Source organism: Crocuta crocuta, unplaced genomic scaffold (genome assembly GCF_008692635.1).
Source record: "Crocuta crocuta isolate KB4526 unplaced genomic scaffold, BGI_CrCroc_1.0 scaffold463, whole genome shotgun sequence".
Classification (NCBI taxonomy): domain Eukaryota; kingdom Metazoa; phylum Chordata; class Mammalia; order Carnivora; family Hyaenidae; genus Crocuta; species Crocuta crocuta.
Genome location: NW_027527929.1, coordinates 1,387,476 through 1,414,630, shown reverse-complemented (window position 1 = coordinate 1,414,630; position 27,155 = coordinate 1,387,476). Strand labels below are relative to the sequence as shown.

General features: G+C 48.7%; 3 protein-coding genes across 5 annotated transcripts in view; 1 reads left to right on the top strand and 2 right to left on the bottom strand.

Moving 5' to 3' along the window:
- Nucleotides 1-6: 6 nt before the first annotated feature.
- Nucleotides 7-9,067, bottom strand: BAP1 (BRCA1 associated deubiquitinase 1). Of its 2 annotated transcripts, none has more exons than XM_077749898.1 (17): nt 8,803-9,067; nt 8,674-8,703; nt 8,496-8,550; nt 7,166-7,298; nt 6,648-6,767; nt 6,128-6,189; nt 5,902-6,044; nt 5,581-5,659; nt 5,001-5,070; nt 4,561-4,708; nt 3,878-4,062; nt 3,246-3,379; nt 2,208-2,686; nt 1,940-2,100; nt 1,584-1,676; nt 1,390-1,462; nt 7-1,210 (listed from the first exon to the last, which is right to left on the bottom strand). In XM_077749898.1, the coding sequence occupies exons 1-17, from the start codon at nt 8,837-8,839 to the stop codon at nt 1,077-1,079; spliced, it is 2,136 nt and encodes a 711-aa protein (XP_077606024.1). In that variant the 5' UTR covers nt 8,840-9,067; the 3' UTR covers nt 7-1,076. The 2 variants fall into 2 exon arrangements, with proteins under 2 accessions (XP_077606024.1, XP_077606014.1); XM_077749888.1 differs by having other exon boundaries at nt 5,001-5,124; nt 8,803-9,066.
- Nucleotides 9,068-9,244: 177 nt separating this feature from the next.
- Nucleotides 9,245-20,846, top strand: PHF7 (PHD finger protein 7). Its single transcript, XM_077749874.1, has 11 exons — nt 9,245-9,886; nt 11,067-11,179; nt 11,902-11,951; nt 12,340-12,431; nt 17,133-17,234; nt 17,584-17,708; nt 18,170-18,329; nt 18,892-18,998; nt 19,459-19,575; nt 19,984-20,108; nt 20,317-20,846. Exons 2-11 carry the CDS (start codon nt 11,136-11,138, stop codon nt 20,541-20,543), a joined length of 1,149 nt encoding a protein of 382 aa, XP_077606000.1. The 5' UTR covers nt 9,245-9,886; nt 11,067-11,135; the 3' UTR covers nt 20,544-20,846.
- A 2,543-nt stretch (nt 20,847-23,389) lies between these two features.
- The window catches only part of SEMA3G (semaphorin 3G), a 19,320-nt gene continuing 15,554 nt past the window's right edge, over nt 23,390-27,155 (bottom strand). For both annotated transcript variants that reach the window (XM_077749852.1, XM_077749864.1), the window contains one exon: nt 23,390-23,583. In XM_077749852.1, the coding sequence (XP_077605978.1) occupies nt 23,566-23,583 (18 nt within the window). In that variant the 3' untranslated portion in view covers nt 23,390-23,565. The remainder of the gene's footprint in view (nt 23,584-27,155) is intronic.

Genomic DNA, 27,155 nt, shown 5'->3' with positions numbered 1-27,155 from the left:
ATCTGGCAGAGCTCATGGGGCTATGTTTGGGGCCCAGCTCGAGACAGTGCTGGGCCCACTGCCCCTTGGCACTGGGCTCTCTGGAAACACTGGGCTCCAACTGGTTCTCAGTCCTCTTGTCCCCCACCCTGAGTGCCTTGCAGAGGCTGAGGAAGCTGGCGTGGCAAGGACAGCCGAGTGGGGTCAGCTTCCTAGAAGCAGCCCAGTCTCTGCTATCCCTAGGAGGGAGACATGGTAATACTGAGGGGCTGGGCAGAGGCTCCTCTGAGGCCCAGGCTCCAGGGACAGAGCCCATCGCCAGGGATACAACACTGAAGGCAAAGCGCCCCAGAGCCCTGCTGCAGAAAGCAGTCTTGACAAGCCCAGCTGAAGCCAGGAAGGGAGTTTACAGGCCAACAAATAGCTCAAACACCTCTCTGCTCAGGCCATGGGACCCCAACAGGCCTCTTGCCCACCCCAACTAGGACACCCCCACTCCCAATCCAGCCCAGCAGCCGGGTTCCTGAGTTTGGAGCTCTCCCAGGAGGAAGAAAGAGTAGACCTGGCTTCCTCACAATAGGGACAACTGGGGGGTGGGGCTAGAGCAGCAGGGCCCAATGCCCCCCTACCCCAGGCCTCCAGATGTGACCCTACAGGCAGGACCGGGCATGATGCGGGGACCTGGGCCCACCAGGATGACAACTGTTGGAAAGAACGCAGTCAGGAAGCTGGCAATGTCAACACAGTGGTGGCAAGATGGGTTAGAGCCCAGAAAAATAGACGTCTCTGTAGGTAAAATATATACTCTGCTGCCGAGGCAGAAAGGCCAGGTCCTGCCACTCCACAGCCGGCTGTGGAGGAAGCTGCCACACCTCACTGTGCCCCAGCTCCGGCTGCTGCTTCCAAAGCGCCACGGGGCTGCCCTGCCCTACCAGGCCTGGGACACAATGCGGGGAATCCAGCCTACCCATTCCTGGGGTCTGGGCTCTCTGGCTGGAACTATTCAGTAATACTGGGAAGAGGAAAGTGGGGCAGGAAAGGGGCCCTTGTGAGGCCCATGCGGCAAGAGCAGGCTGCAGAGTACAGGCCAGCAGTCCTCACTGGCGCTTGGCCTTGTAAGGGCGTGAGCGTTTCCGCCGGTCAGGCTTCCGCTGCTTGTGGAGCCGGCCGATGCTGACCCCTTGGCGCCGCCGCACCGAGATGTTCTGCTCCACCAGGTTGGCCAGCATGCCTGCAGAGAGGCAGAGGCCCTTCAACAGGTGGCCAGATGCCCAGCGGCCACCCACTCAATGGGCCACAGCCTCAGGGCAAGAGCTAAGGCTCTTGCTCCCTTGGCCCCATAGACGTTCAAGCCCCAAAAGAGGCCTGAGGGACGTGGCCCTCAACAGGGCATGCAGTGCGTCTACTCACCTTCCTGGGCCAGCATGGAGATGAAGGTACAAATAAACTCATCATAGTTGTGGGTCCTTCTCTGGTCGTCAATCTGTGGGAGAGAAGGATGAGGACACTGCAGCCCATCGCCCTGTAGCAGCCATCAGTTGACCTTGGGGTCACAGCTCTGGGAAGACCATGGCAGAGGACCAGCAGCTGGAGAGATGACCCACCTTGAATTTCTTCCTCTTCTCCACTTCCTCCTTGAGGCAGGCCTCATAGTTTGCGATCTCTGCTTCCACACACTTCAACAGTGCCAGCAGCTCCTGCCAAAACCCCGCAGTGCGCTCCTGAGGGGGTACTGGCCAGCATCCAACCCCCCCGCAAGGAGGCAGCTGGAGGCAAGGATGAGCAGCCAGGGTCCACAGAGCCTACCGAGGCCCCTGACGCTTCCCAACCCAGGCAGGCTTCCTGGAGCCTTGCTTCATCCTCACACCAGCACTCCAACCAAGGACCCAGCACCTGGGCAGCAGTACCCCAGGCCCTCCCCACTGACAAGATCAGAAGAGAAAGCCACAGAGGGTCTCACCTTGGGTGAGTACTTCTCCCCGCTCAAGGGCTCACCGGGCCTGGCCAACCCAGGCTTCTCTCTGCTGTCCGCAGATTCTACCACCTCCTTCTCTTCCGGGCTGCTGGAGCCCTGGCTGCCTTGGCTTGGTCTGCTGCAGGGTGAGGAACCCTTCCCACACTCTGGGAAGAGAAGGCACGAGAAGACCCATCAAAGTGCAGGACGCTTAGTGGTCACTGGACACCTCCCTCCTCTGGCCAAGTGGTCAGTGAGCCAGTCCCAGGCCCACCTGTCAGTGCCAGGGGACTCAGCACACCATCCTCAGCGAGATGCAGCAGGCCTGTGCTGATGACAGGACCGAGGTCTCGTACAGCGCGATTGTAGCGGATGCAGTCAACACGCAGCAGGCTGTCATCCTCTCCAAAAAGCACCTTGGAGATGTGGGAGGTGACGGGGCTAGAGGGCCGTGTCGGGTTAGCCGAGCGAATGGGCGACCGCAAAGGTGAGTTGAAAGCACTGCCGATCTCGGAAGCTGTGTCCGTGCTCTCATTGCTGGGGGTGGGCGAGGGCTGCGGGTGTGTGGGAACCGCCACGGCTGGGCTCGCAGCCCCACTGCTGGTCTTGATGGACAGAGGAATTGAGAGGTCTTTCTGGGACTCTTTGAGCTTTTCGGCCAAGACATTGATGGTGTTGGGCTGCAGCACCGACAGCTGCCCATCCCCAGAGCTGCTCAGTGGTCCCGGCTTCCCTGGCCCCTTTCGCTTGTACCTGGGGGGACCCAAGGAGAGGTGAGCCAAGGGAAGGGGCCAGATGACCCCACCCAGCAGTGCCCAGAGTGGCCCTGAACACATCCTAGCCTCCAGGGACCAACAGTGCAGCTCCTCACACTTGGTTCTGCAGCCTGGCCTGGCCATGCCGAGCCTGGCACCCTAACCTCCAACAGCCACAGCCACAGCCACGTGTCTTCAAAGGATACCTCTATTCCAGCTGCCTCACTCTGGCCTTTTGCCAGTGCCATGTCTTCTGACAGAGCCGCTCCCCACCCCATCCCCTCCATCCGTTACATCCCAAATCCCTCGAGGTCTAGCCAAAAGGCCACCTCCCAACAGGACAATCCTTGTTGTCTGGTTAAATGTCTTCAGCACTTCCCCAAGCCCTCCTGGAGTCTTGCTGGAGTCAGCCCCTGCAAGCCAGCCTCCCACAGGCTGCTGCACTCAGCAGGTGCTCAGTGCTATCTGCTAACGGGTAACCTCAGATGTGGGCTGGAACATTCAGGAATAGGATCTGCAGCACTGAGAGTTTGAAGCCTTACAGAGCTGAGGCTGACCTGATGGCAGAGTTGGTGTTCTGCACATCGTCGTCCTCGTCATCCTCATAGTCGTCCTCATCGTCCGAGTACTGCTGGGGCGGGCGGACTGGAGCTCGGCTGCGGCCTACACCTGCTGCCAGGTCTTCCTCCTCCTGCGGCAGAGCCAGGACAGCCATGAGCAGGGGCCAGCTAGCCCAGGCTGGGCACTTGTGGGCATGGCACTCACAGCCGGAAAGAAAGCCAACATGGCTCTCCAGGTCAAGTCCACTGAAGCCCAGGTGCTCCAGAGCCCACTGCCCCCTGATTCCTGGGGAGGCTGCTGCCCACCTACACGACCCGCCTATGCAAGGCTTCTAAGACAAACAGAGCTCCCTGAAACACAAACCTTAATTTTGCCAGCAAAACCTAACTCATTGAGTAGTGCCAAGGAACATGCCCTAAACATTTTGCCCCACTGCTGTGTGAGTGGATTGAAGGTCAGAGTTCTCTCTGCTTCTCTAAGCTCCTACGGGGGCTTCTGGGTAGCAGACGAATTTGGCCACCTAGGCCTACGTATAGGGCGAACACCAAGGAACCATGTGAGGGAACTGCTTGTTGCAGCCTCTCAAGAGAATCCTGAAGGGGCTCCTGCAACGGTGCTCCCAGCTCACCTGCATGGGGGACTTGGCATAGTTGTGATTGTCCAGAAAGGCTGGCAGCCGCTGAACAATAGGAGTGGGGTTGGGAGGAACCCCGTTGAGGCTGCTCCCTGGAGGCTTCACCATCAGCTTGGGTTTGCTGGGAGGGCTGTGGCTTGGGGCTTGGGGGCACGAACCAGCCACGTCCTCCACACCATCTGAGAGGGCAAGGAGCACAGGCAGGACCTTCAGCCAGAACCTCGAGAGAACCTGTCCCCAGCCCACCATTTCTCCAGTGTCATGACACAACACTGCTTCCTCCCTCATTGCTGGAGAAGAGGGGAGCTGGTGAGATAAGAGTCTGCAAGCTCTAGGTCATGGGCCCACAGCAACAAGAGAAGGACGAGATAGGAAAACGGAGGGAGGCAGAGAAAAAAAAGCCTCTTCAGAAAACCAAAAAGGGAATATCTATTATAGAGAAGGCTCAGGGGTTGTGGTAGTGTCAGCCCTTTACAGGCGCCTTTCTTTAGGGAAGGACTGCTCTCCCTCCATGTTCCAAAGAGGGCTGTAGGCACCGAGCTTCATGCCTCCCATAGGAGCCTCTGAACCACTGCCCGAGTGCCTCCATACAGAAAGACTTGCTCTGCTTGGGCCTCCCAGCTCAAGCTATGATGCAGTTGCTCTGAGGTCAACAGAGGTCCCAAGATCCCTGGTACCTGTGTGAGTACCCTCGGACGCTGCTGGGGCCCTGCTTGCCTCCAGCGCCAGGGGGGACTTGCTGCTGGCTGGTTTGGACTCCTCAGGCAGCTGTGGCTCTTGAGACTTGTGGGTCTGAATCAACTCTGGCTGCGTCACCCTAATCAGCTAAAAACAGAACCCAAGGCTCAGAGGAGTGAAGGCAGAGCCCAGCCGCTCCCTTGGACAGCAAAGGGCCTTGGCTCTCTCTGTTCGCTCACAAGGAAATACAGCAGCCAAACACAAACACAAAACAGGAAAGCTATTCTCCCTTCCCACCTCAAGTCCCAGCTTTCCCACAAGGAAGGCAAAGGAAAGGAATGGTCACTTGAAGCTCAAAAGACCCACAATAATGAGTGATCTGGGAACCAGAGACACATGCCCCAGTGGGGGGAAAAGGAATGGCAGGAGGTGTACCCACCTGCTGCAGGGCCTCCAGTACTGTCTGACGGTTCACCTTTAGCACATGCAGCCTGGCCTCGTACTTGATCCTGCGGTCGGGCACCACCGCCATCAGGTTGAAGCGGATGTCATGGTAGGGCTCCCTGCAGTCACAGCCGCAGCCGTGAGAGCAGCTCCCAACCCAGCTCCGCCATCAGGTTGAGGCATACAATCTGGCAGGGCTCCCTGAAGTCACAACTACAACCATAGGTACAGGCCCCACCCCAACAGGTGGGCAGGAGCTAGCAATGCACACCAGGCACCTGAGCTGGTGCCTTCCAATGAGCTGTGTGAGGGGCCTGTCAGGAAGTGACCCAGGACATCTGGACCACATAGGGCTCCACAAGGCCTGCCCCTCCCCAGCCTGTCCCAAAGCAGGCCATAGGCAGCCTGGGTGACAAATAGGGCAAGGAGGTAGAAGCCCAAGATCTAAGCTTGACCCGGCCAGACTCATCATATGGCCTTGCACGAGTCATCCGGCCTTTCTCTGCCTTCCCTTTTCTGTGTCCCTCCCAATAGGGGCACAGCTCCAGAGGGTAGGGCAAGCACAGAGCCCTTACCCTGCAGTGGCGAGGCCGATACGCTCCATGATGACCCGCCGGGCCTTGTCTGTCCACTCCTCATCCTCCCCCCAGGGCCCTAGGGAAGACCAAGATGAGGAGTCAGCAGGTGGGGAACCCTGAGTCTGGGCAGGCCAGGAGTGGGAAGGAAGATGGAGAGCAGCTGAGCCAGGGAGTCTGGGGAAGTCAGGCGGTGCAGGGTGCCATCCAGCCAGAGACAGATGTCCTCAACACCCAGCCCCCTGCCACTGGGTCCCAACACCTGAGGACCCTAACCCTAGAAAGTAAGCAGAAAATGGGCCCCGAGCCCAGAGTGCCTACCATGGTCAATGGGGTAGACTTTCAGCCCATCCAGCTCAAAAAGCCGGCCTGTGATAGGCACATAGCTGACAAAGTGGAAGGCCTCCATGGTCCGCACTGCACTAAGGCCGTTCTGCTTCTCAGGGAGGTGGCGTGGCTCAGGCCTAAGGAACAACACACTCAGGGCCCAGGATAGGACAACCCGTCCTCACCCCCACTCCCGTCAGCTCCCACAGCTCCTACGCACCTGGCATGGCTATTATGTGCCTTGGCCAACTCTGGGGCATTGCCGATCGCATATCCTTTGCTCTAGAGAGAAGGAAATAAGATGACATCAAAACAATTTCTCAGATGGGCCTCTGGGTGGGAAGCAGAGCTCAGAAGAACAGGCCTGGAGGCATTTTAGGAAGCTGAAGAAGCATAGATGGGACACTCCTGAAAGGTTACTGTGGACAGAAAAGAACTCTGGAGCCCCAGAAAGACGGGATTAGTCTTACATGGTAATGAGCGGACACTGGAGAACAGCGTGGCCTGATAAAGACCTGACAAAAAAAGTCTTAACATAGTGTCACGTGTAAGAATGTTTCTTTCTTTCTTCAGTCTTTCCTGACAATTGAGCCTAAAATTTAAGGGTCAAATGTAATGTGCATCACTTGAAAAGGAAATGGCCTCAAAATATCAAATGCAATGTAGTAGCATTACAGGTGGGCCTGGGAGTCAGATCTGCCCAGCAAGCTATGAGCCAGGATTGAGGCACTGCAGCTTACCTCAGGGCTGAAGCCTTTGGTGAAATCCTTCATGCGACTCAGGGTGGGCCCCAGGTCCACATTGCTGCAGTTCAGGAGCACGCTCAGCAGGGCATGAGTGGCACAAGAGTTGGGGATCAGCTGTGAAACCAAGAACGGTCACTCATACAGAGTCACTCACCCCCAGCCATACTCATTAAGAATGGGGACCCAGGGAGGGACAGTCATATCTGGATAACAAAACTCATCAACTTTCCTCATCTCCACCCAACTTTGTTCATTCAACTAAATACCCACCAGGCATCTGAGGACCTACAGAGTGGACTCAGACACTACCCTGCTCTAAAGATACTCCCTTTTTTAATAACTAAGAGCTTAGTTCCTTCTGCCAGGGAACTTTTATAACCACCACTCCTTTTATAACCAGGCCACTCCTGGTATCTGCCTATCTCCTTCTCCTGCTTTCCCCCACTCCCATGTCCCAAGCAAAGACAACAGCAGCATCCCACCCTCCAGATGGAACACAGAGCCAAGCAGACCTGATGGGCAAAGAACATGTTATTCACAATATCATCATCAATCACAGACGTATCATCCACCAAGGTAGAGACCTTGCGGCGGGATCGGCGCTCTTCGATCCATTTGAACAGGAAGATGAATCCATACACTGGGCTGGGGAAAGCAAGGGACAGAGTCAGACCAGCCAAGTGGGGGAAGGCAATCAGCATCCTCTTTCTTTTCCCTCCTATTCCCATGCACTGTGCTACCACTCAGGTGCCCTTCCCATGATTCCACCTCTACCGTGGCTTCCTCCCAACACTGCCTAAAGAGGCCCTGAACCCTCACATCCCAGGAGCCTGCTGCAGGCAGAGTCAAGCCTCAACTTCTGGCTGTGATGCTCCAGAGGTACACCCTGGGTCCTCATGAAGTCTACGGATCCAGGATAGATGAAAAGCTGGGGGCACCTGGGTGGCTTAGTCGGTTAAGCGTCCGACTTTCGCTTAGGTCATGATCTTGCGGTTCGTGGGTTCGAGCCCCGCATCGGGCTCTGTGCTGACTGCCAGCTCAGAGCCTGGAGCCTATTTCGGAGTCTGTGTCTCCCTCTCTCTCTGACCCTCCCCGGTTCACGCTGTCTCTCTCTCTCTCTCTCCTAGAAATAAATTAAAAAAAAAAAAAGAGATGAAAAGCTGGAGCCCACGGCCCAGGACAGAGTAGGAATAGAAGGTAAGGCAAAAAGACAAACTCTGATGGAGGAATTTAAACACTAATTCTCACTGTGAACCCCAAGGCCTGGACCCCAGTGCAGTCAAGGAAGCAAAGAACACCCACCAGTCCCTTCTTTCCTGGGAGATGAAAACAGACCTCTCTGTTCATGCACAGTAGTCCCTCCACCCCTCTATTCTGTAGGGCCACCAAGACAAGCGCACTGAGTGAGTCTGATCACCCAGGAGGGACCTTCTCAGATGCCACACACCAACCAATCAAGACCTCTGTGAAGGAATTAAAGGTGCTGCACACGAGCTCGTGAAAGCAGCAATTAATAAATTACAGCAGACACTGTGTGATCTGAGTCAAGAGAAGGGGCTGCCTTCCTGCTATAAGACAAGGCAGCTGAACTGTACTCCAAAGGATGGTTAGAGGTGTACTGGGGGGAGGGGACTACTACACAAAGGGAAGTGCTGAAGGAGGACTGGGAGGAAACAAGTATATCCCCCTGTTCAGGAAGGCACCCAAAGCCGAGGGGTGCTTCCACGTATGAGATTTTATAATTTGGGATTCCTATACTACCTCCCTTGAGGGGGGACTCATGCCACGGCCCTTCCCTTGCCCTCAGGGTGTAAGGGAAGGCCCTGCCACCAAGCCACTCACCCCTGGCATTTGCTCTGAAGGTCATAGATCTCTTCCACCTGTACCCCTTTGACACCTGCGATCAGGGAAGGAAAGAAGTCGGGGAACGGCAGACCCTGGCTGTGGAGCGAGGGTACAGGGCTGGGCCCCCCCACCCCCACTCCATAGCCCGGATCCGACGGCTAGGAGAGGCTCTTACCGAAATCTTCCACCAGGAGGGTGAAGAGGCCTGGGTGGGGCGACAAGAGGAGCGAGTTGGTGGTCAGGCAGGGGTGTTTCGGGCCCACCCGGCCTCCCCAGACCCCAGCCCGCCCGGCACCCTCCTCACCAGGGTCGCTCTCCAGCTCCAGCCAGCCCTTATTCATCTTCCCGCGGAGCGGCCCCTCAGCGCCATGTCCAGGCCCTTCCGACCCACCGCCGCCCGCGCCGGGAGCCCCCGCCGCCCCGGGGCCCCTAGCCCCACACACAGACAACGGGCCCCTTTAGCGTCACCCGCCCGCGCCGGCGACACTACGTCACCACGGCGCGACGTTCTCTGCCCCGCCTCTGGGCTTGCTGCCGGGGCGTCGACTCCCTAAGTCCCGGCGCTCGCCCTGGTGAGCCGGGCGAGAGGAAGGGGCTGGGCGAGAGCGGCGCAGGGCGCGGGCAGCGCGAGAGGAAAAGGCGGGGCGAGATGAGGGGGCGGGGCGAGAGCGAGGTCCGGCGCAGACGGCGCGAGAGGAAGGGGNCGGTCAGTCGCGCGGTGGTCCGCACGGCCTCAGTCTCCCTGGGTCGCAGTCCGCGTGACCCGCCCCCCTTTTGCACGTTCGCCCCCTTCGCCGGCGCAATCACCGCGCAGGGCGGCCGCCGGCGAGGTAGCTGCCACGGCTTGTGACAACGAATAACTCACCGGACAGCGGCGCCCTCGGCGACAGCTGGGTGGGCGGCTCCAGCAGCGGAACGTGCGCTACCGGGAGAAGCGAGCGGCGGAGGCTACCTCCGGCCCGGCCCCGCACCAGCCGCCCGGCGGGCGCGACATGAGCCTGGTCTGGGATATGCGGGATGCTCCTTGAGCCCCTTCTCCGGCTGTTACCTCCGGGGGACGGTTGTGGCCACACCGACACGTATTTTCCAAATAAATCATTGTTAATTCTTGCGGCGGCGGGGCCGAAGACGCTAATTTATTTTTAATTTTTTCAGCAAGCCTTTACCCAGCACTCATCCAGTGAAACAGCTTGATAACCATTTCAAGGGAGCATCCGCTGGGTTAGGAAGTCTAGGACTGTGCAGCTCGTGGAAGCCGGCATTTGCAACGTCCCTCCTCAAACGCTCTGAAGATTGTCTTCAGTTAGTCTTCCCGTAACTACCAGTGTGCCCAGAATCCCATTCAAGGAACGTCTTGGTCCAGCGATGCAAAGAACTGACGTTTCAAGGTTTTATTTCTATTACTAGACGCCCGGTTTTCTCCCCAGCAACCCGGAGTTGCTCAGTAATCACTAAAGTGGATCCCCCTAGTGTACGCCCTCCTCCTCTTCCAGCCCGTCCAAGTGTTTCTGTTGAATAAGAAGCCGTCAAATGTCATTACTCCTGCAAGTGCAACTCATGGGTCAGAGGAGGAGATGGAACAAACATAGAGGAAGAACGGTCTAGTCTTAGTTTTCTGAACAGCCAGTTGCCTTAGTAGTTGTATCTGCAGGGAACAGTTAACAGTCCCTGCAGATGTTCACACTCCCCAGCTCTGATCTGAGGGCATGGGTGCTGGAGGGTCTGTCCCTGGAGTGACCTGATTCACTCAGCTCTCCTTGGAAGAAATGCTGCCCTCCCCTCCCTTTCTTCATGGGAGTGGATTTTATGACTTTTTCATTTGTCTCTTTCATGGATTTCCCCTTTAACCAATGAAAACTAAATTTTCAGTCGGCTGACATTGGTGGGGGGAGGAGTCCAGGGTGTCCTCTCCACTCTGGGACATGTTACTCTTGGGTCAGATCTAGACAGAGATTGGGAACAGACCAAACCTCAATGGTCTGCTGAGCCTGGTGAAAAGCGATAGGAGCTAAGGGGTGATTTGTCAGACAAAGTCTCTTGTCTCCCACTAGAGGGCGTTCTTGCTTTAGGCAGTCAAAATCCCAGGGGTTCTTTTCACTAGGAAAGAGCTACCTTCTCTAAGCTTTTACTGGGTAGAATTAAGGCACCTGTACTTGGAGGCAAAAAGAGCCCTTTTTCCCCCCCTGAGCACTACCTCATGCATTTGGTAGGCACGAAGAAAACAAAGACCCACTTAGATCAAGCAATAGTTCCAATTCTTACTCTGCTGAGTGATAGCAGTAACTGATCTTGGGCAAGTGCCTCTCTGTGACCTCTCTGTGCCTCAGTCTTATCTTGAAAATAGGGATAACGGTGGTACCTCCTGCATGGGAGTGTTTGTGAGTTACCACACGTAAAGTGCCTAGAACAGTTCTTAACACAATATTTGTTGGCTAATACTAGCCTTGATACTGGGTGGGTCCCTTTTATTATGTCACATGCGTTAGGAGGTGAAGTACACTATTACTTTGACGCTGTAGAACCAAATGTAGAATTAAATTGCTGACCAAACCCTATTTATATTTATAGCTGGAAGAGCCTGTATTGTCCTCATAATAGTATAGAAGAATTTAAGTTAGAAGAGAGAGGCAGCAGCGAATGAAGACTATTAAAGAAAAGAAGAAGGAACGTCAAAGACTGAGGTAGAGGAGGTGACATAAGGGAGTTTGGGAGAAATTGTCCAAAGGCTTGTGGTATATGCTACGCTTGTGTGGCCTTGGGGGCTGAGGTTGGGGAATATGGAGGCAGGCACCAGTGGTCCCCTGGAAGCTGTCCAGTCACCTGTGCTCTCAGGGCTATCCCTAGTAATGAAGTGCTGGAGTCCTAACCCTAGATTCATATCCTGGCTCTAACGCTTGCTAAACTAGGTGACCTGGGCCAGGTTACTTCATTTCTTTATGCCTCAGTTTCCTCATCTGGAAAATGTACATCATAATAACACCCGTTTCTAGAGCCTTCTGTAGATTCTTGCTTACTGGCAAGAATAGTGCTTCACAATAGGAAATTTACACTCAACTTTAGTATTTTTTTTTTTTGATGCTTTGTGAGCATGGTACCACCAGAGATTCAGAGTATGTAGCAGAAGAAACAGTAGAGGGGGGTTTACTCTTGCATTCATTCAGTCTACACAGGCAGCACAGCCAATGGGAACAGGAAGAAAAGTACAATCTCACATAATTCAAATAATTTAGTGGGTACAGTTTGTGCTGTCAAAAGATATGCAATAAAAAAAGAAACCAATGTCTTAGCCTTTTGATATTTTGCCCCTTCATCAGACTCATGGAGGCATTTTGAGGGAAATGATACAATGGTAGTCGACAGGATCCTCAAAGACCACCTTGTACTTCTTCCTTCTCTTGTATAGAAAATCTGCCAAGACGAGGGTAACCCAAAGGAAGCCGTCTTCAGGGCCTGGTAAGAAAGACTGGAGGCTCTGTTCAGCCACTGCCTTCTGCCCTCAGCAAAGGCCACCTATGTAGGGTGGCAACAGACTTGCTTCTCTGTCTGTCCTACTTCCCAGATTCTCTAAGATCCTAAAGAACTCAGGGTCCTTCAATTTTGAAATGCTTCATCCAATGTTCAAGAAACAAGTGAATTAAAGCCACCTGAGACAAAAGTATATGAAATGTGCAGTTGTAGCCAATTCCTTCAAAAGTGGTCAAAATGTATACCTGATACCATGTAACACTTCATCCCAACCTCCATCCTTGTCAAAATGTCCTCTTCCTAATACTAGACTCCTCCTTATACTTAGAGAGATTGTTATACTCCCAAATTGAATTCTTAACATTCTCTCTTCCAGTTTGCCGGCTATGCCTTCAAGAACCTGGGGATCCCGAAAAACTGGGGGAATTTCTTCAGAAAGACAATCTCAGTGTGCATTATTTTTGTCTTGTGAGTATAAGGTCCCCTTTGTTTTCAGTGTTTCATGGCATTTGCTATACAGTCTGTTCTGTTTTTCATCTAGCCTCAATCTCTAGCCCTGTTTGTTTTTCTTAATAGCTTTTTTCTTTTTTTTATGTTTATTATTTATTTTTGAGAGAGAGAGAGAGAGAGACAGAGACAGAGTGTGAGTGGGGGAGGGTTAGAGAGAGAAGGAGACACAGAACGCAAAGCAAGCTCCAGGCTCCATCCAAGCTGTTAGCACAGAGCCTGATGTGGAGCTCGAAACCACGAACTGTGAGATCATGACCTGAGCCGAAGTCTGATGCTTAACCGACTGAGCCACCCAGGCACTTTTTTCTTTTTAAAATCTAGTTTTTAGGGGCTCCTGGGTGGCTCAGTTGATTAAGCTTCCGACTTCGGCTCAGGTTGTGATCTTGTGGTTCTTGAGTTCGAGCCCCGCATCGAGCCCTGCCCCTTGTTGAGCTCTGCCCCTTGTCGAGTTCTTGTGCTGACAGCTCAGAGCCTGGAGCCTGATTCAGATTCAGTGTCTTCCTCTCTCTCTGCCCCTCTCCCACTTGTACCCTCTCTCTCTCTCTCTCTCTCCCTCTCTCTCAAAAATAAATAAGCATTAAAAAAAAATTTTAACCTAGTTTTTAAAAAGTAATATACATACCTGGTATAAAATCCTGACAGTATAAAGTATGTACAAGTAAACAGTTTATTCTCAAACAGTATTCCCAATACTTCTCAAAACAGTATTCCCAATCCTTTCCCCTCTCCCCAGAAGCACATGCTATCAGCTGTCCTTCAAGCTATTTTTAACACTTTTTTATTAGCTATAATTTGCATACCATAGAATGTACCCATTTTTAAGTGTACAGTTTGATGAATTTTTGTAAGCTCTTTTATCATGGGGATATAATGTATATCCTCATGTAAGCACTGCCCCAATCAAAGTAAGTATTTCCATTACCCCAGAAGGTTCCCTCCTCCACTCTTCTAGTCAGTTCCCTCAGAGATCATCACTGTTCTGATCTATAGATTGCTTTTGCCTTTTATTGTACTTTATACAAATAGAATCATACAGCAGTTATACTCTTGTGTCTGGCTTCTTTCGCTCAATGCAGTGTTTTGGAGATGAACCCCTGTCGTTGCATGTATCGGTAGCTTGTGCCTTTTTGTTGCCTAATGGTATTCTGTTCTATGAATATTTTATTTTATTTTTTACTTTTTAGCATTTCTTTATTCATGTATGTAATTTTACATTAATGGATATATATATATATCCTTCCTCCACATTCATGGCATAACACTCAACACTCCTGGCCNATGTTTTGGCTATTGTTGAGAGTGCAGCTATGAACATTGGGGTACATGTGCTCCTATGCATGTTCTATGAATATTTTATAATTGGCTTATTTATCCATCTGCTGATGGACATTTGAATTGTTTCCATTTGGGGCCCATTATAAATAAAGTGGTGATGAATATTCCTGTACAAGTGTTTTTGTGAACCCACATTTTCACTTGGGCAAATGCCTCAGCGTGGAATTACTGGTTGTATGCTCCCTGCGTGTTTAACTTTATGTGAAGTTGCCAAATCACTTTTCAAAGTGATCGTACCAGTTTACACTCCCACTAGCAAGTTCTGAGAGTTCCAGTTGCACAACATTCTTGCAGTTCTTGTAGAACTTGATATGGTGAATCTTTTTCATGTTACCCATTCTATGAGGGGTATATTGGGATCTCACGTAGTTTTAATTTGCATTTCTCTGTTGACTTAAGATGTTGAGCTTCTTTTTGTGTGCTTACTGGCCATTCACTTGTGTTCTTTGTGAAGTGTCTGACCAGATATCTTTCCTTTGTAAAAGTAGGGCTGTTTTGTCTTATCAAGTTATAAGAGTTTTTAAATGTATTCTGAATATAAATCCTTTTTCAGGTATCTGTATGGTTTGTTACTATTTTCTCCAAGTCTGTGGCTTGCCTTTTCATTTTCTTAATTGTGTCTTTCGAAAAACAAATGTTTTTAATTTTAGTGAAGTTCAGATTATCCGTTTTTTTCTTTTATGGTTAGTGTGTATCCCAAGAAATCTTTGCCTATTCATTGAATTACCTTGGTGCATTTGTCAAAATTAATTGACCGTATACCTTTGGATCTGGATGATTTATTTTATGTCATTGATCTATGCATCATCCTTATAACAATATTGCATTGTCTTGATTATTGTAGCTTTAGAGTGTTTTGAAGTAAGATTTGTAAGTTCTGTCTTTTTAATATTGTTTTGGCTATCAAGTCCTTTTCCATGTAATCTCTATTTAGCTTGTCAGTTTTTTCTTAAAAAAGAAAAAAAAAAACCTGTTGGGATTGAGATTGGGGTTGCACTGAATTTAAAGATCAATTTGGGAAGAATTGACAAATAATATCGAATCTTCCAATCCATGGATGTCATATATTTCCCCATTTATTTGGGCCTTTTAAATTTTGTCTCAGTAATGTTTTTAAAAATTTTTTTGTTATTTTTTTATTCAGCAATTTTTTTTTAGTGAAGTCTTACACATCTCTTATTAAATGAATGCCTAAATATTTTGTGACTTTCATTCAATTATAAATGGTATTTAAAATTTTCACTTTCAAGTTTGTTGTTGGCATATATAAATGCAGTTTATTTTGTATATTGATTTTGTATCCTGCAATCTTGTTAAAAGTTCACTTATTCAGTAGTTTGTTTTTATTTTTAAAATTTTTGGTAAATGCCTAAGGATTTCCTGTGTACACAATCATGTAGTGTGAATAAAGACAGTTCTACTTCTTCATTTCCAATCTTTAAATTCTTTTAATTCTCCTTGCCTTATTATACTAGTTAGGACTTTCAATCTAGTTTTGCACAGGAGCTATATGAGTGCATGTCCTTATGTTATTTCCGTCATCAGAGAACAGCATCCTATTTTTCAACACTAAAATATGATGTTAGCTCTAGGCTTTTAATCAGATTGAAGAAGTTTCCTTTTATTTCTTCTTTGCTGAGGATATCATAAATGTGTATTGAATTTTGTCAGATGCTTTGCATCTATTGAGATGGTATTTTTTCTCCTTTATTTTGTTAATGTGGTTTGTTACATCAATTGAATTTTTGAATGTTTAACTAATCTTGCATTTGTGGTATAAATGCTGCTTGATCGTGATGTGTTATCCTTTTCATATAGTACTAGATTCAATTTGTTAGTATTTTGTTTCTTTTTCACATCTATACTTATGAGAAAGATTGGTCTGTGATTTTCCTCTCTTGTAAGTCCTGTTTGGTTTGGGTACCAGGTCTTGGTTAATGCCTTTACAAGCATATACATTTTCAACATAAAAATAAATATACTATACACAGTGTTTTGTATTTTGCTTGTTTTGTTTTTAATCTTTTAATACTTATGAAGATCTTTCCATATGGAACATATTGATCTAGTTTTTTTCTTTTTAATAGGTAATTGGTGTTCCATGGTAATGGGGGATTAGAGTATTAAAACAAACTGCTCTTAAAGGACATTTAGACTATTTCTAATCTTCCACGGTTGATTTTCTTTCTATAGAAGTAATAGGTGCTCATTGTAGAAAACATTAATAATAGAAGTATAAAGAACAAATCACTCATATAGTCGTAAAGCCCTGAGATAATTAGTGTTAAATAGATATGTTTTAAGGCTAATTGGGAACATAAATCTATAATTCAAGCATCCTCAAATCATCTAGCCTTGTCGGGTCACCTTTATGTAATGTCAGAATAAAATCATCTGAGCCCCCATTACACATTACATGTAATTGCTGCAGGCAGTCCAGTGCCCTCCCCAATATTTTTGGGAGATTTTTGGGGTGGGGCTTGGGTGCTGACATTTTTCCAATGTGCGTACACATAAAAGTCTTTGGGTACATAAACAGTTTATCTTTTTTTTCCCCTTGATTTCCAATTCTACAATCTGCTCTGGTGGCGTTTCAGAAACAAAAGTACCTTTAAAGTGTGTTTTTAAAGAAAGTTTAATTCCTTCCCTTCCCCAATAGGCCAGAATGACTATAGTCAGATGTTAAAGCCCTGTTTCCCTTTCTGTAAAGAATATACTCTGAGAAGAGCATATTCCGTACCAAGGCGCAGTACAGTGGGTGGGCTGAGAGTGTGGGATCTGTGGGCCTGGGTGTGAATGTCATCTCTGCTGCCTCTTTGCTGTGTGACCCCAGCCATGTCACTTACCATCCTGTACCTCAATGGGCTCCTCTGTAAGAGGAGGACCACAATAGTATCTGTATCAGGATTATAGTGAAAATAAAACGAGTCAATACACAGGGAGCATTTCCCCAAAGGACTCAGCACACCAAAGCAAAGCTCAGTAAATGAGAGGCAGTGTAGCACAAAGATATGTAAGGGCTCAGCTTCTGGAGTCTTGTGACCTTGAGCAGGTCACATAATCTTTCCTATAAAATGGGATGATGACAGTACCTACCTTTTGATGTTGTTACAAGGATTAAATGAGTTAATATTTGAAAAGCACCTAGAGCACCCAACACATTACACAGTTAATGCTGTGTAAGCCTTTGTGCAGTAAATTATCCTGTAAATGCGTATATGCTGTATATCCTGTCTAGCTCTATATACCCTGTCATCCTCCTCACCCCATTGCACTGTTTCACTGATCATCAATGCTGACAGCCTGCTTCTACTGCTCCCCCAGATCCTATCTAGCAAGCTGCCTCAGAGAGGCCAGTCCAACAGAGGTTTCCATGGATTCCTGCCTGAAGACATCAAAAAGGAGGCAGCCCGGGCTTCTAGGAAGGTTAGAATCCCCCAATACGGGGGCCTGGGCCTGGGGGTAGGCCTCTTCCCATACCTCTCTGATAGTCTCTGTTTCTATTCTTTTCCCTAGCTGCTAGTTTAGAAGTCAAAGGACTCCAACTGGCCGTCCTCTTAAATTGCAAGCTTCTCTGGGGTGTAGTATCCTAAGTGAGCAACATCCTGGGAAAACACTTGAAGTGCAGGTTCAGGGTGCCCCCAGAGCTTTCAGGTCAACTGTGAAAAGGGAATGGCTTTTGCTTCACAAAATTTCCATTCCATAGAGTGATGTGCCACAGAGTGTCTGTCCATCTTTCTTGGGGCCCTGAGCACGCCTGGGATCTCATTTGCAGATCTGCTTTGTGTGCAAAAAAAAGGGAGCTGCTATCAACTGCCAGAAGGATCAATGTGTCAGAAACTTCCATCTTCCTTGTGGCCAAGAAAGGGGTTGCCTGTCACAATTTTTTGGAGAGTACAAGTGAGTGACGAAGGGAAAAAGTCGGGCTGCCCCTTCACAAGTTGCTCTTAATTAGCCACTAATGAAATCAGAGTCCAGTTCTCACGGGCCTTTTTTGATTCACTGGTGAATCTGTCCCACCATTCAATAATGAGAAACAGTGTGTTGGCTTGGCGATTTCACAGGGGTTACTTCTTGCTTCCCAGACCCTTCTTAAATTACAAACAGCTGGGGTTCTTAGACAGCTGCTCAGAGCTAAGTGGGCCTTTTAGGAATAGGAGGCTGCAGAGACGGTCCCGGGAGTTTTGTTCAGTCGGGGAACAGCTGTGAGGAGGCATGTGGGCTGTTCCTCCCCCTGGTCCTCCTCCTCCTCATGCATGGGGGTTCACTGTGCATCGGCCTGGGTGGTTGCCCTTCCTAGGCTGGGCAGTTGGAAGACAGCATCAATAGCAAGCCAAGTAAGTCTGTTTACTCTGCTACAGATCATTTTGCGAAAAACATCGCCCAAAACAGGACATCCAGCAGGGGAAGGCAGGGGAGGAAAGCTGTGTCTTATGTTGTGAAGACTTATCCCAAGCAAGTGTTGAAAACATCCAGAGTCCGTGTTGTAGTCAAACCATCTACCACCGCAAGTGCATACAGGTGCGGCTTTCTCTGCCCTGGGGACCTTCCACAGTTTCTCTAGTTCAGAGCACCGTGGGAATGCTCAGGCAATCTTGGCTTCCATGCTCCATCCTGGAGGCCTGTATGCAGGGCTGGCTCCAGGCAGTCAGAGGAAAGTCAGCCCAGTCTCTCGTCACCCATGACCTGTAAGACCTGATTCATGATAACATTTAGACTGAACAAAATCCTTAGGATGGCTAGAGCAAATGAGCTTAACCTAGAATACATCAAGCAGCCTCAAAATCAGCCTTGCTTCCTGGGATGGAAGGGACAGGACCCCAGATGGGTCAGCATTGCCAAGCCCCACAGCCAGAGATGACAGCTGAGGCACTCCTGGGAGCTTTCTTGAATTGAGCTAGGTCTCTGGTCTAATACCTGGATTTGCACCCCTCACACTAGCTTACCCACAGCTCTTCAGTGGAAACCTCCAGTCAAGCTCTCTTAGCAACATCCTCTTTGTGAAATGAGGGTTGGGGTGGAGAGGAGGTGATCAAAGATGGTGTTTTTATAAACACAACGCTCTTCCATGTTTCTCTTGCAGAAATACGCCCACACATCAGCAAAGCATTTCTTCAAATGTCCACAGTGTAACAATCGAGAAGAGTTTCCTCAAGAAATGCTAAGAATGGGAATTCATATTCCAGACAGGTAATGGAAACTCTAAGGCAGGAATTGAGCCAGGGAGTGGGTTGCCTAGATTTCTAGAGAGGAGGCGAGTGTGAGGGTAGTTCAGAAAATGAAGAAGCAATCCATGCCTTCGTATACGGGAAAGAGAGAAGGAATGGAAGGAGGGCTTTTCAGTTATAAAAAGAAAAGGAGTGGGGAACCATGGGGGTTGGGGTAGACAAGTTCCTGAGAAGGGTACTTGGGGATCAGAATTCCCTGGTGGGTTGGTTCTTGAATTCCAGTGGGGAACTAAGGAACACCCATGTTCCACTCATCCTGCCTCAACCCTCTCCCACTGCCAGGCTGCTCAGCGCATCTTGTTTAAAATATTCAGGCAGCCTGTTGCACTCCTTTCCTATGCTAGCTCGAGTTCTTTCTAGCTTCTCCCAGGTTTCACCACTGATTATGTGACCCTTACTCAGTGTTTCTTCTCCCACTGTAGAGATGCTGCCTGGGAACTCGAGCCAGGGGCTTTCTCGGAGTTGTATCAGCGCTACCAGCATTGTGATGCCCCCATCTGTCTGTATGAAGGAGGCAGAGACAGCTCTGAGGACGAAGGGTAGGGAAAGGCTCCTGGTTAGAAAGATCTCTCATTGGTGCCATCGTAGGGTTAGACCTTGACACAGTTATTAGGAGCAAGAAATCCGCTCTTGTCTGCAGACCTCAGGGTCCCATTCTCGACCAGCCCAGGACACACTCCTGCACAAGTGGACAGGTCCCTGCGGAGCCTGCTCCTCCTCGTGCCCAGGGCAGAAACCCTCAGATCCAGTTCTTTCCCAAATCCACTTTTTGAGTGTCTGTGCCCGACTGCAGGGTCCGGGACTTGGCATTCAGCCACATGTGGGTCACGGGTAAAACGTATGGTGAAAAATGCCTGGGAAGCCCTCGGCAAAGGCCTGGCCTGTAGCTAGCCTCCTGAGAGTGATAGTGTGATACTTGTCTCCACACCCCTTGGCTCTTCCTGCAGGAGGTGGCGCCTCATTCTGTGTGCTACATGCGGATCCCACGGGACCCACAGGGACTGTTCCTCCCTTAGAGCCAACAGTAAGAAATGGGAGTGTGAGGAGTGTGCACCTTCTGCTGAAGCCACAGGTGGGACCCTCCGGTGGTCTGATCTAAGAACTGGGGTGCAGGTGGGGGAACTTGTGGTGCCTGGGAAAGGGGGAGGGCTTGCCGCCAGATGGGGACTTGTAGTTGGTGCCTTCATTTTGGGAAGGAAAGTGGCTAGGGAGGGGCTTAAGGACCTGAGCCTGAGGGGCAGAGGGTTGAGTCTTCCTCTCCCAACTTTCTCTCACCACAGACCACACACCTGAAAACTCAGGTGCCGTCCCTTGCTTCAGCAGCACCTTCCACTCCAGGGGGCATTTCTGCAGAGACACCAGCCTGGAAGAGAATCCAGGCCCTTCTTGGACTGACTGGCCAGGACCTTCCTTACTAGAAAAACCAGAGTCCTCTGGTGGCAGGAGAGGCCACTCCTGGCAGTCCAAGGGTGTCAAAATCACGAAGAGCAGCAAAAAATCCAAGTAACAGCTTCTGAGTAGTCGCTGCTAAGCACGTTTGCCTATGAAGCTTTGCTCCTCTAGTGGGTTTTGGGGAGAGAGCCCTTTGGGACTGTGAGACAAGGAAAGGGGGCCAGCAGTGAGAGTATGAACCAAGGAAAGAGAAGTCCCCGGGAGATGCCAACCTCAGAACGTGTTAGTGGTTACAAGAGCGCCTCTGCTCTTTCGGCCCAGAGAGCCCTCTTCTCTTCTCCCACCCTAGTCTGGTTCTCATATACCTCTCCCTACTTCACCCACGTTTGTTATTATGCAAATAAAGGTTTTCTCTCCATTGGCGTCTCCTCATAAATTCACTCTGGAATTTATCTAGCATTCAGAAGAATCCAGAGGGCAGAGCGAGGAAATAGAAAACTCATGCTTCTAATCTATAAAATGCAGTGGATAAATGTAGAAGTCTCAGCTCAGAGCATAGACACGTTGCTTTGGATGGAAGCAGTTTGCAGAGAAATCAACTTTCTCTGGGTTGATGGGTGGGGACAGGGATTTCATCATTGCACAAATAAACACAAGCTCCCATCAGGGAGGTGAGCGCGCGAAGGAGTTTACACTAGACTGAGAATGGGCCACTATTGCAAGGCTTGGGATCCTGGGCCCCAACAGCGCAGGGACTGCTGTGCTCACACTGGGTGGAAGGATTCTGTTCACTCAGGCGGTGTGGTCGATGGCGTACCTGCACTGAAAACCTCGCTGCCCGGTAGCTTGGGCATTTCTATCTCACGTAAGGGAGTCGTGCCAGGACAGCCGCGTTAGACAAGGCAGCTGGGAACCTGGCAGAAGGTCTTGGGAAAAACTGAAGAAAACCTATCTCACATTTGTTTGTTTTTAATGATTTTGTGGGATTTAGATTAGTGGGGGAAACTCAGGACCTTTGCCAGATACTCAGTTCTCAGGGTCTCACTGAGTCATTGTCACCAATGGCAGAGGACAGGGTTCTCAGTTCCAATGTTGCTGACCCCGGGGGACATACATCCTTGGTGTTTACAGTGATCACTTTCAGATACGACCAGATTCATTTGGAATCGCATGCGGTGTGGGATGAGGTGTTTGTCTTTTTGTCATTAAAGTATATAGGTAAAGTAATACAGAATTTTAAAAGCCTTAAGTTGAGAAGTACTAAAAGGAAAGTACTATATAATGAAAAATGGTCCCTTGAATTACCCTTCCCTACCCTTATCTCGTTCCCTATAGGCAACTACCTTCCATTTTCTTAGTCATTTCTTGATCTATTAATCTTATATATTACTGACTCCCTATTTTGTTACATAAGGATCTAGCACCTTTAAGGCCTTCCCATTTTCATTCTGTCCATCTTTCATAATTGTATCACAATCTTTGTTAAATTAACCTTCAGTGTTTACATTAGTAACCTTCAGTTTACCTATTATGACTATGTAAATGCTGTGCACTTCTGAGCTAGGATTATTTTTCCTCTCTTGGACATTGGTTCTTTCTTGAAATGAATGCCTATCTCTGTTATTTGCTCAATTTGCTATGTACCTGTGGCTAATTCTTCCCAAATGTTCCACGTGACAATTACCTCAAAATAGAATTTTTCTTATAGGCCAGACATCAGGTTACTATTAGCTGCCCTTCTTTTCTGGAAGACCTGCCACCTAGAGTCTCCTCCTGAGCTGGTGCTCACTAGGCCTACTGCACGGCTAATGCCCTAGGGCTGCCCATGACTGTGCCTTTTTTCTTCCTTTTCTCTCTGGTCAGTGTTGTGCTTCCTGACCTGGGCTTCCAAGGACACCTTGTCAGAGCTCTGTGAGTGACAAGAAAGTTTTTAAATTGTGAATTTTCATTTCAAAAACAAATGATATTTTACCTATCCTAAAGATTCAATTCTTATAATTCACAACTGAAAGATACTTCCAAGATTAGCACTTTAGTTTCTTAATCTAGAATTTCTATAACTTGGGTCTACAGGCATATTCTCAGACATCTGGAGTAGTATCGTTCCCTTTAAAAAGAATCTACTTGTGGGGCACCTGGGTGGCTCAGTCAGTTAAGTGTCTGACTCTTGATTTTTGCTCAGGTCATGATCTCACAGTCGGGAAATCGAGCCCCATGTGGGGCTCCACGCTGTGCATGGAGCCTGCTTAAGATCCTCTTTCTCCATCTCCCTCTTCCTCTGCCCCTGCCCCACCCTCACTCTCTCAAAAAGTTTTTAAAAAATCCACTTATATACTTGTATACTACTCAAGTGTGAGAGGCACCATCTTAACTGAAAGTAGTGGGCCTCTAATAGTGCTTTCTGGGCTTTAGCTGCAGTGGGCAGGAAGTAGAGCTTCTGGTGGCGTGGGAGATGGGGGTGCCTTTGTCACCCAGACATTCTGCTTCCTGAACATCTTGTGAGCACCTAGTACATTCTTATGGGAACAGCGGGTGTGTGTGTGTGTGCACGCACACACACACACACACACACACACACACCCTCCTATTAAGTATTTCTTCATCTCTATACCTTTATCCTCCATTTATATGAATAGCCAATACCATTCTTGTAGTCTGGAGAGCCCCCAACTTTGAAATGTTGTATTCTTCATCTGGGCCTAATCAGTCATTCTCCACTAAACAACAGGGCTTTTTTTCTTAAATGAACTCTTAGTTAAGGATAGTTTTAGATTTACAAAAAAAAAAGTGTGAAGATAGTACAAGAAGTCCCCAAATATCTCAAACCCAATTTACCCCATCATTACCATCTTAAATTAATATGGTACACTGTTATAATTAATGAACCAATATATTATTATCAACTAAAACCCAAAGTTTATTTAGATTTCCTTAGTTTTTACCTAATGTCTCTTTTCTGTCCCAGGATCCCATCCAGGACACCACGTTGCATTGAGTCATCATGTCTCCTTAGGTTCCTCTTGGCTATAACAGTTTTCAGATTTTCCTTGTTTTTGATAACCTTGACAGTTTTGAGGAGTACTGGTCAGGTATTTTGAGATCACTCTGTTGGGATTTGTCTGAAGTTTTTCTCTTGATTAGACCAGGATTATGGCCTGGGAGAAGGAGACCACACAGGTTATTATCATCATATCATATACAAGTTACATACTATCAACAGGTCTTCTACTGCTGATGGTGACTCTGATCATCTGGTGGAGGAGTGTTTGTCAGGTTTCTCCAGTGTAAAGTTACTTCTTTTCTCCCCTTTCCAGACTGTGCCTCTTGGAAGGAAGTTACTCTGCTGCCCACGATTAATGAGCGGGGATTTATGCCCCCTCCCCCCTTGAAGACAGAATATCTAATTATTTGGAATTTTTCTGCATGGGAGATTTACCTATTCTCTCCTATTTATTTATTCAGTCATTTGTTTATATCAGTCTAGACTTAGGGATACGTATAGTATACTCTGAGTTATAATCCAGTACTACTTGATTTATTTTGTTGCTAAAGTTATTCTAGCTTTGGCCACTGGGAGTTCCTATGTCCTTTTCACATACCCCCATTATTGTGTGTGGGTTTTTTCTGCTGTTGTTTTTCTGAGCACTTCTTTACTTTTGGGTACTACAAGATGCGCCAGGCTCATCTTGTATGTTTTAAATATATGTTTTCACAAATGGTGCGTCTATTAGAAATAATTACTGTTTTATAACTTGGGTCCTAAAACAAATAGTTCACTTGGGGAGGGTAGAAATAGATGTTACATAGATATTCCCCAAAGCACCCTTTCTACTTTCTCTAATTCTTACCTTTGTAGGAACCATAAACGAGGGCCAGAAATCTCAGAATTTCCTATTTCCCTTTATCCTCAACCACCCTCTTTCTTGTCAATTTCAGTGTTTTACAAATGTTTGCATTCCTCACTATCCCAATTGCCAGGGCTCAGCTCAGACCCCTGTGCCTCAGGGGACTGCAGCAAAAGCCTTCTCTCTTCATGGGTTCCTATGTCTGCTTGCTTTGCTGACACATCCGCTCCTTTCCCTTCTGCTAATTGCCATAAAACATCTGCTAGCTCTTTACTTAGAATGGTTCTGCTGAGATTGGCATCCAAGACCTTCCACAAATAAGGCCCTAGTCCTCTGCATCTCCCTGGACACCCCACCCACAGGACTCTGCCCTGGCTACCCTGGAACCCTGGCCCTGAGCATGAAGTCTGCAGTCTGGAGAGCCTTAAATTTTATCCTCAGCCTGTTGAACCCAACCTAAGGGCCATTTCTTCACCCTTAGGCACTTTCACTGGTCTCTGCTTATACTCTATTAGAGCTAGCATTATTCTTCACCTGGTCCTACAGTTGTGGATCCATCTCTACCACCATATTGGAAGGCCCTAAAGTCAGGGACCTGTCTGTCTTATTAACCTCCCCCAACCCTCTGTGGTGTCTGGGCTCTGGACCCCACATTCAGAGGAAACTTGATGTCTACTGAATTGACGCAAGTGCTTATACCTTGTATTCATAAGCCTGTTGTTTTACTGCCAAACACCAGAGGGCACTGTCAGCATATTGAGGAAGAGGTTATAACTCTTGGAAGTTGGAAGGTTGAAAAAGTTTGCTTCTGGGGCGCCTGGGTGGCTTAGTCGGTTAAGCGTCCGACTTTCGCTTAGGTCATGATCTCACGGTTCGTGGGTTCGAGCCCCGCGTCGGGCTCTGTGCTGACTGCCAGCTCAAAGCCTGGAGCCTGTTTCAGTCTGTGACTCCCTCTCTCTCTGACCCTCCCCTGCTCACGCTCTCTCTCTCTCTAGAAATAAATTAAAAAAAAACCTTAAAAAAAAAAAAAAAGAAAAAGTTTGCTTCTATTCTGGGATTATATAGGATTTACTGCTCTTCATTCATTCTAAATACATTCATTTGCGTTTATTCATGAGGTATGCTCCTATTGGGTTTTGAGGTTAGTATAAAAGTTACTAACGATACTTCCATCAGACAGGTCTGCCTTCATGGTCTGACCAGACCCAAAGTGATCGTTCTAACTCCAGCTGCCCTCCTCCTATCTCCAAAAAATGAGGACTGCCAGTCCCAAGGGACATGGGTGAAACATTTCTGTTCTTCTGCCCCACCCTCTGCCACACACACACACACACACACACACACACACACACACTAAGGTCTCCCTCTAGTTAGTGATCTCAATGGCTCTAACTTATGGACCAGGCAGGAGGTTACTATGAGAAATAGCATCTCCTTTGGCCCGGCCCCCAGGGACCCTATGTTAGGTCCTATGTGCTTAGGGCTGGAGGTGAGTTGCAGCATCTTTGGGGCCCCCAGGTATGAGAAGTCTCCCTACTAACTAAGCCAGGACACCCCATTCCAGAAGGGTCTGTGATTTGGAAGGATCTCATGCTTTGTACATTTTTTTTTTCCAAAAAGTAAGGTGGCAATTGGAGGCCATAAACCAAAAAGTTGATCTTTTTCAGAAAACAAAAACCAAAACCTTGTTCTAGCTTCTCTGTGGCAAACCACCTGTAGGACATGCAAAGCATGAGGCCCACATGGAAGGAGAGAGGCCCAGGGCTCCTCCCCCTTGTCTTTGGTGTAAACTTGTTCCTTGACCCTTGAGGTCCCTTGTGAACACCTCTGATAAACAGGAAAGCATCTGCGCCATCAATGTCCATCCCCCTCAGAGCATCTGAGACCTGTCTGGGCCATCAAAGTCATCCCCGGGCCCCAGGAGCATTCTGGAGGGGACTCTAGCCTCACCAAAAACAATTCCCCATTGTGTTCCCCTCCTTGGAAATCGGGAATTTGTAAACAGGCCCTTACATTTAGATAGGTCCTGCCCTGTCTTTGTGCTGGTGTGTTGTTTTTTCTTCCCTAAACAATGTCCTTTCCAGCAGGCCTAGCCGTTCACACCATTGTCTGAGACCCTTGGACTACAGGAAACAGCACCAGATTCTTATCAGCCAGGGGTGGGGGGCAGCATGAACAGATGAGGTCATGTCCATAAAGCAAGTTTCTGGTCTGCCATGTAATTCTTCTATACCTTTATCTGTGAGCGCACAGCCCCCCTCGTCCTCGTAACACGCCAACCTGGGCTTTGAGTGTTCCTGCTACTGTAGTTCCTTCCATTTGATGACAGACAGGCCTCTGTTGATTCATTTCGGAACCCTTGCCAGCCCACAACTGTCCCCTTGTCCTGGTCTTCTCTGCCCAAGGAGATGCTTATGAAAGTGAAACACACCCTGTTGGAACGGATTAAGGTGCACTCCAGTCATCTTCCTCCCTGGGGGAAAGTGGTCAAGACTGGTCACCTGAGTCCCTCTCAGCTGAGTCCCTGAATGTAAGCTACTAGCTGACTGCTAAGGCCTGGTGTGAGGTTAGGGGCAGACATCCCTTATAAGGCCTCCCTGGAGTCTGTGCAGCATTTCCCATCCTCAGTGAAGAATGATTTTTTAAAGTTTTTTTTTTTTTTTAATTGTCCTCCACACAGGGAAAATGATGTTTTAAAAGGCTGCATAGAGAAACCAGGAGTTTCCTTAATGAAAATCCAGCGGGGAAAGTGAAAGGTTTCATTAGGACAGGGAATCTAGGGAATGGGCCCAGCAGTGGTACCCATGGCAAGAGTGGGCAGGGGCCGGGCAGTGGGAAGTGGGCACAGGGCCATAGCTGCTATTGCCTCATCTCCTGTCCAC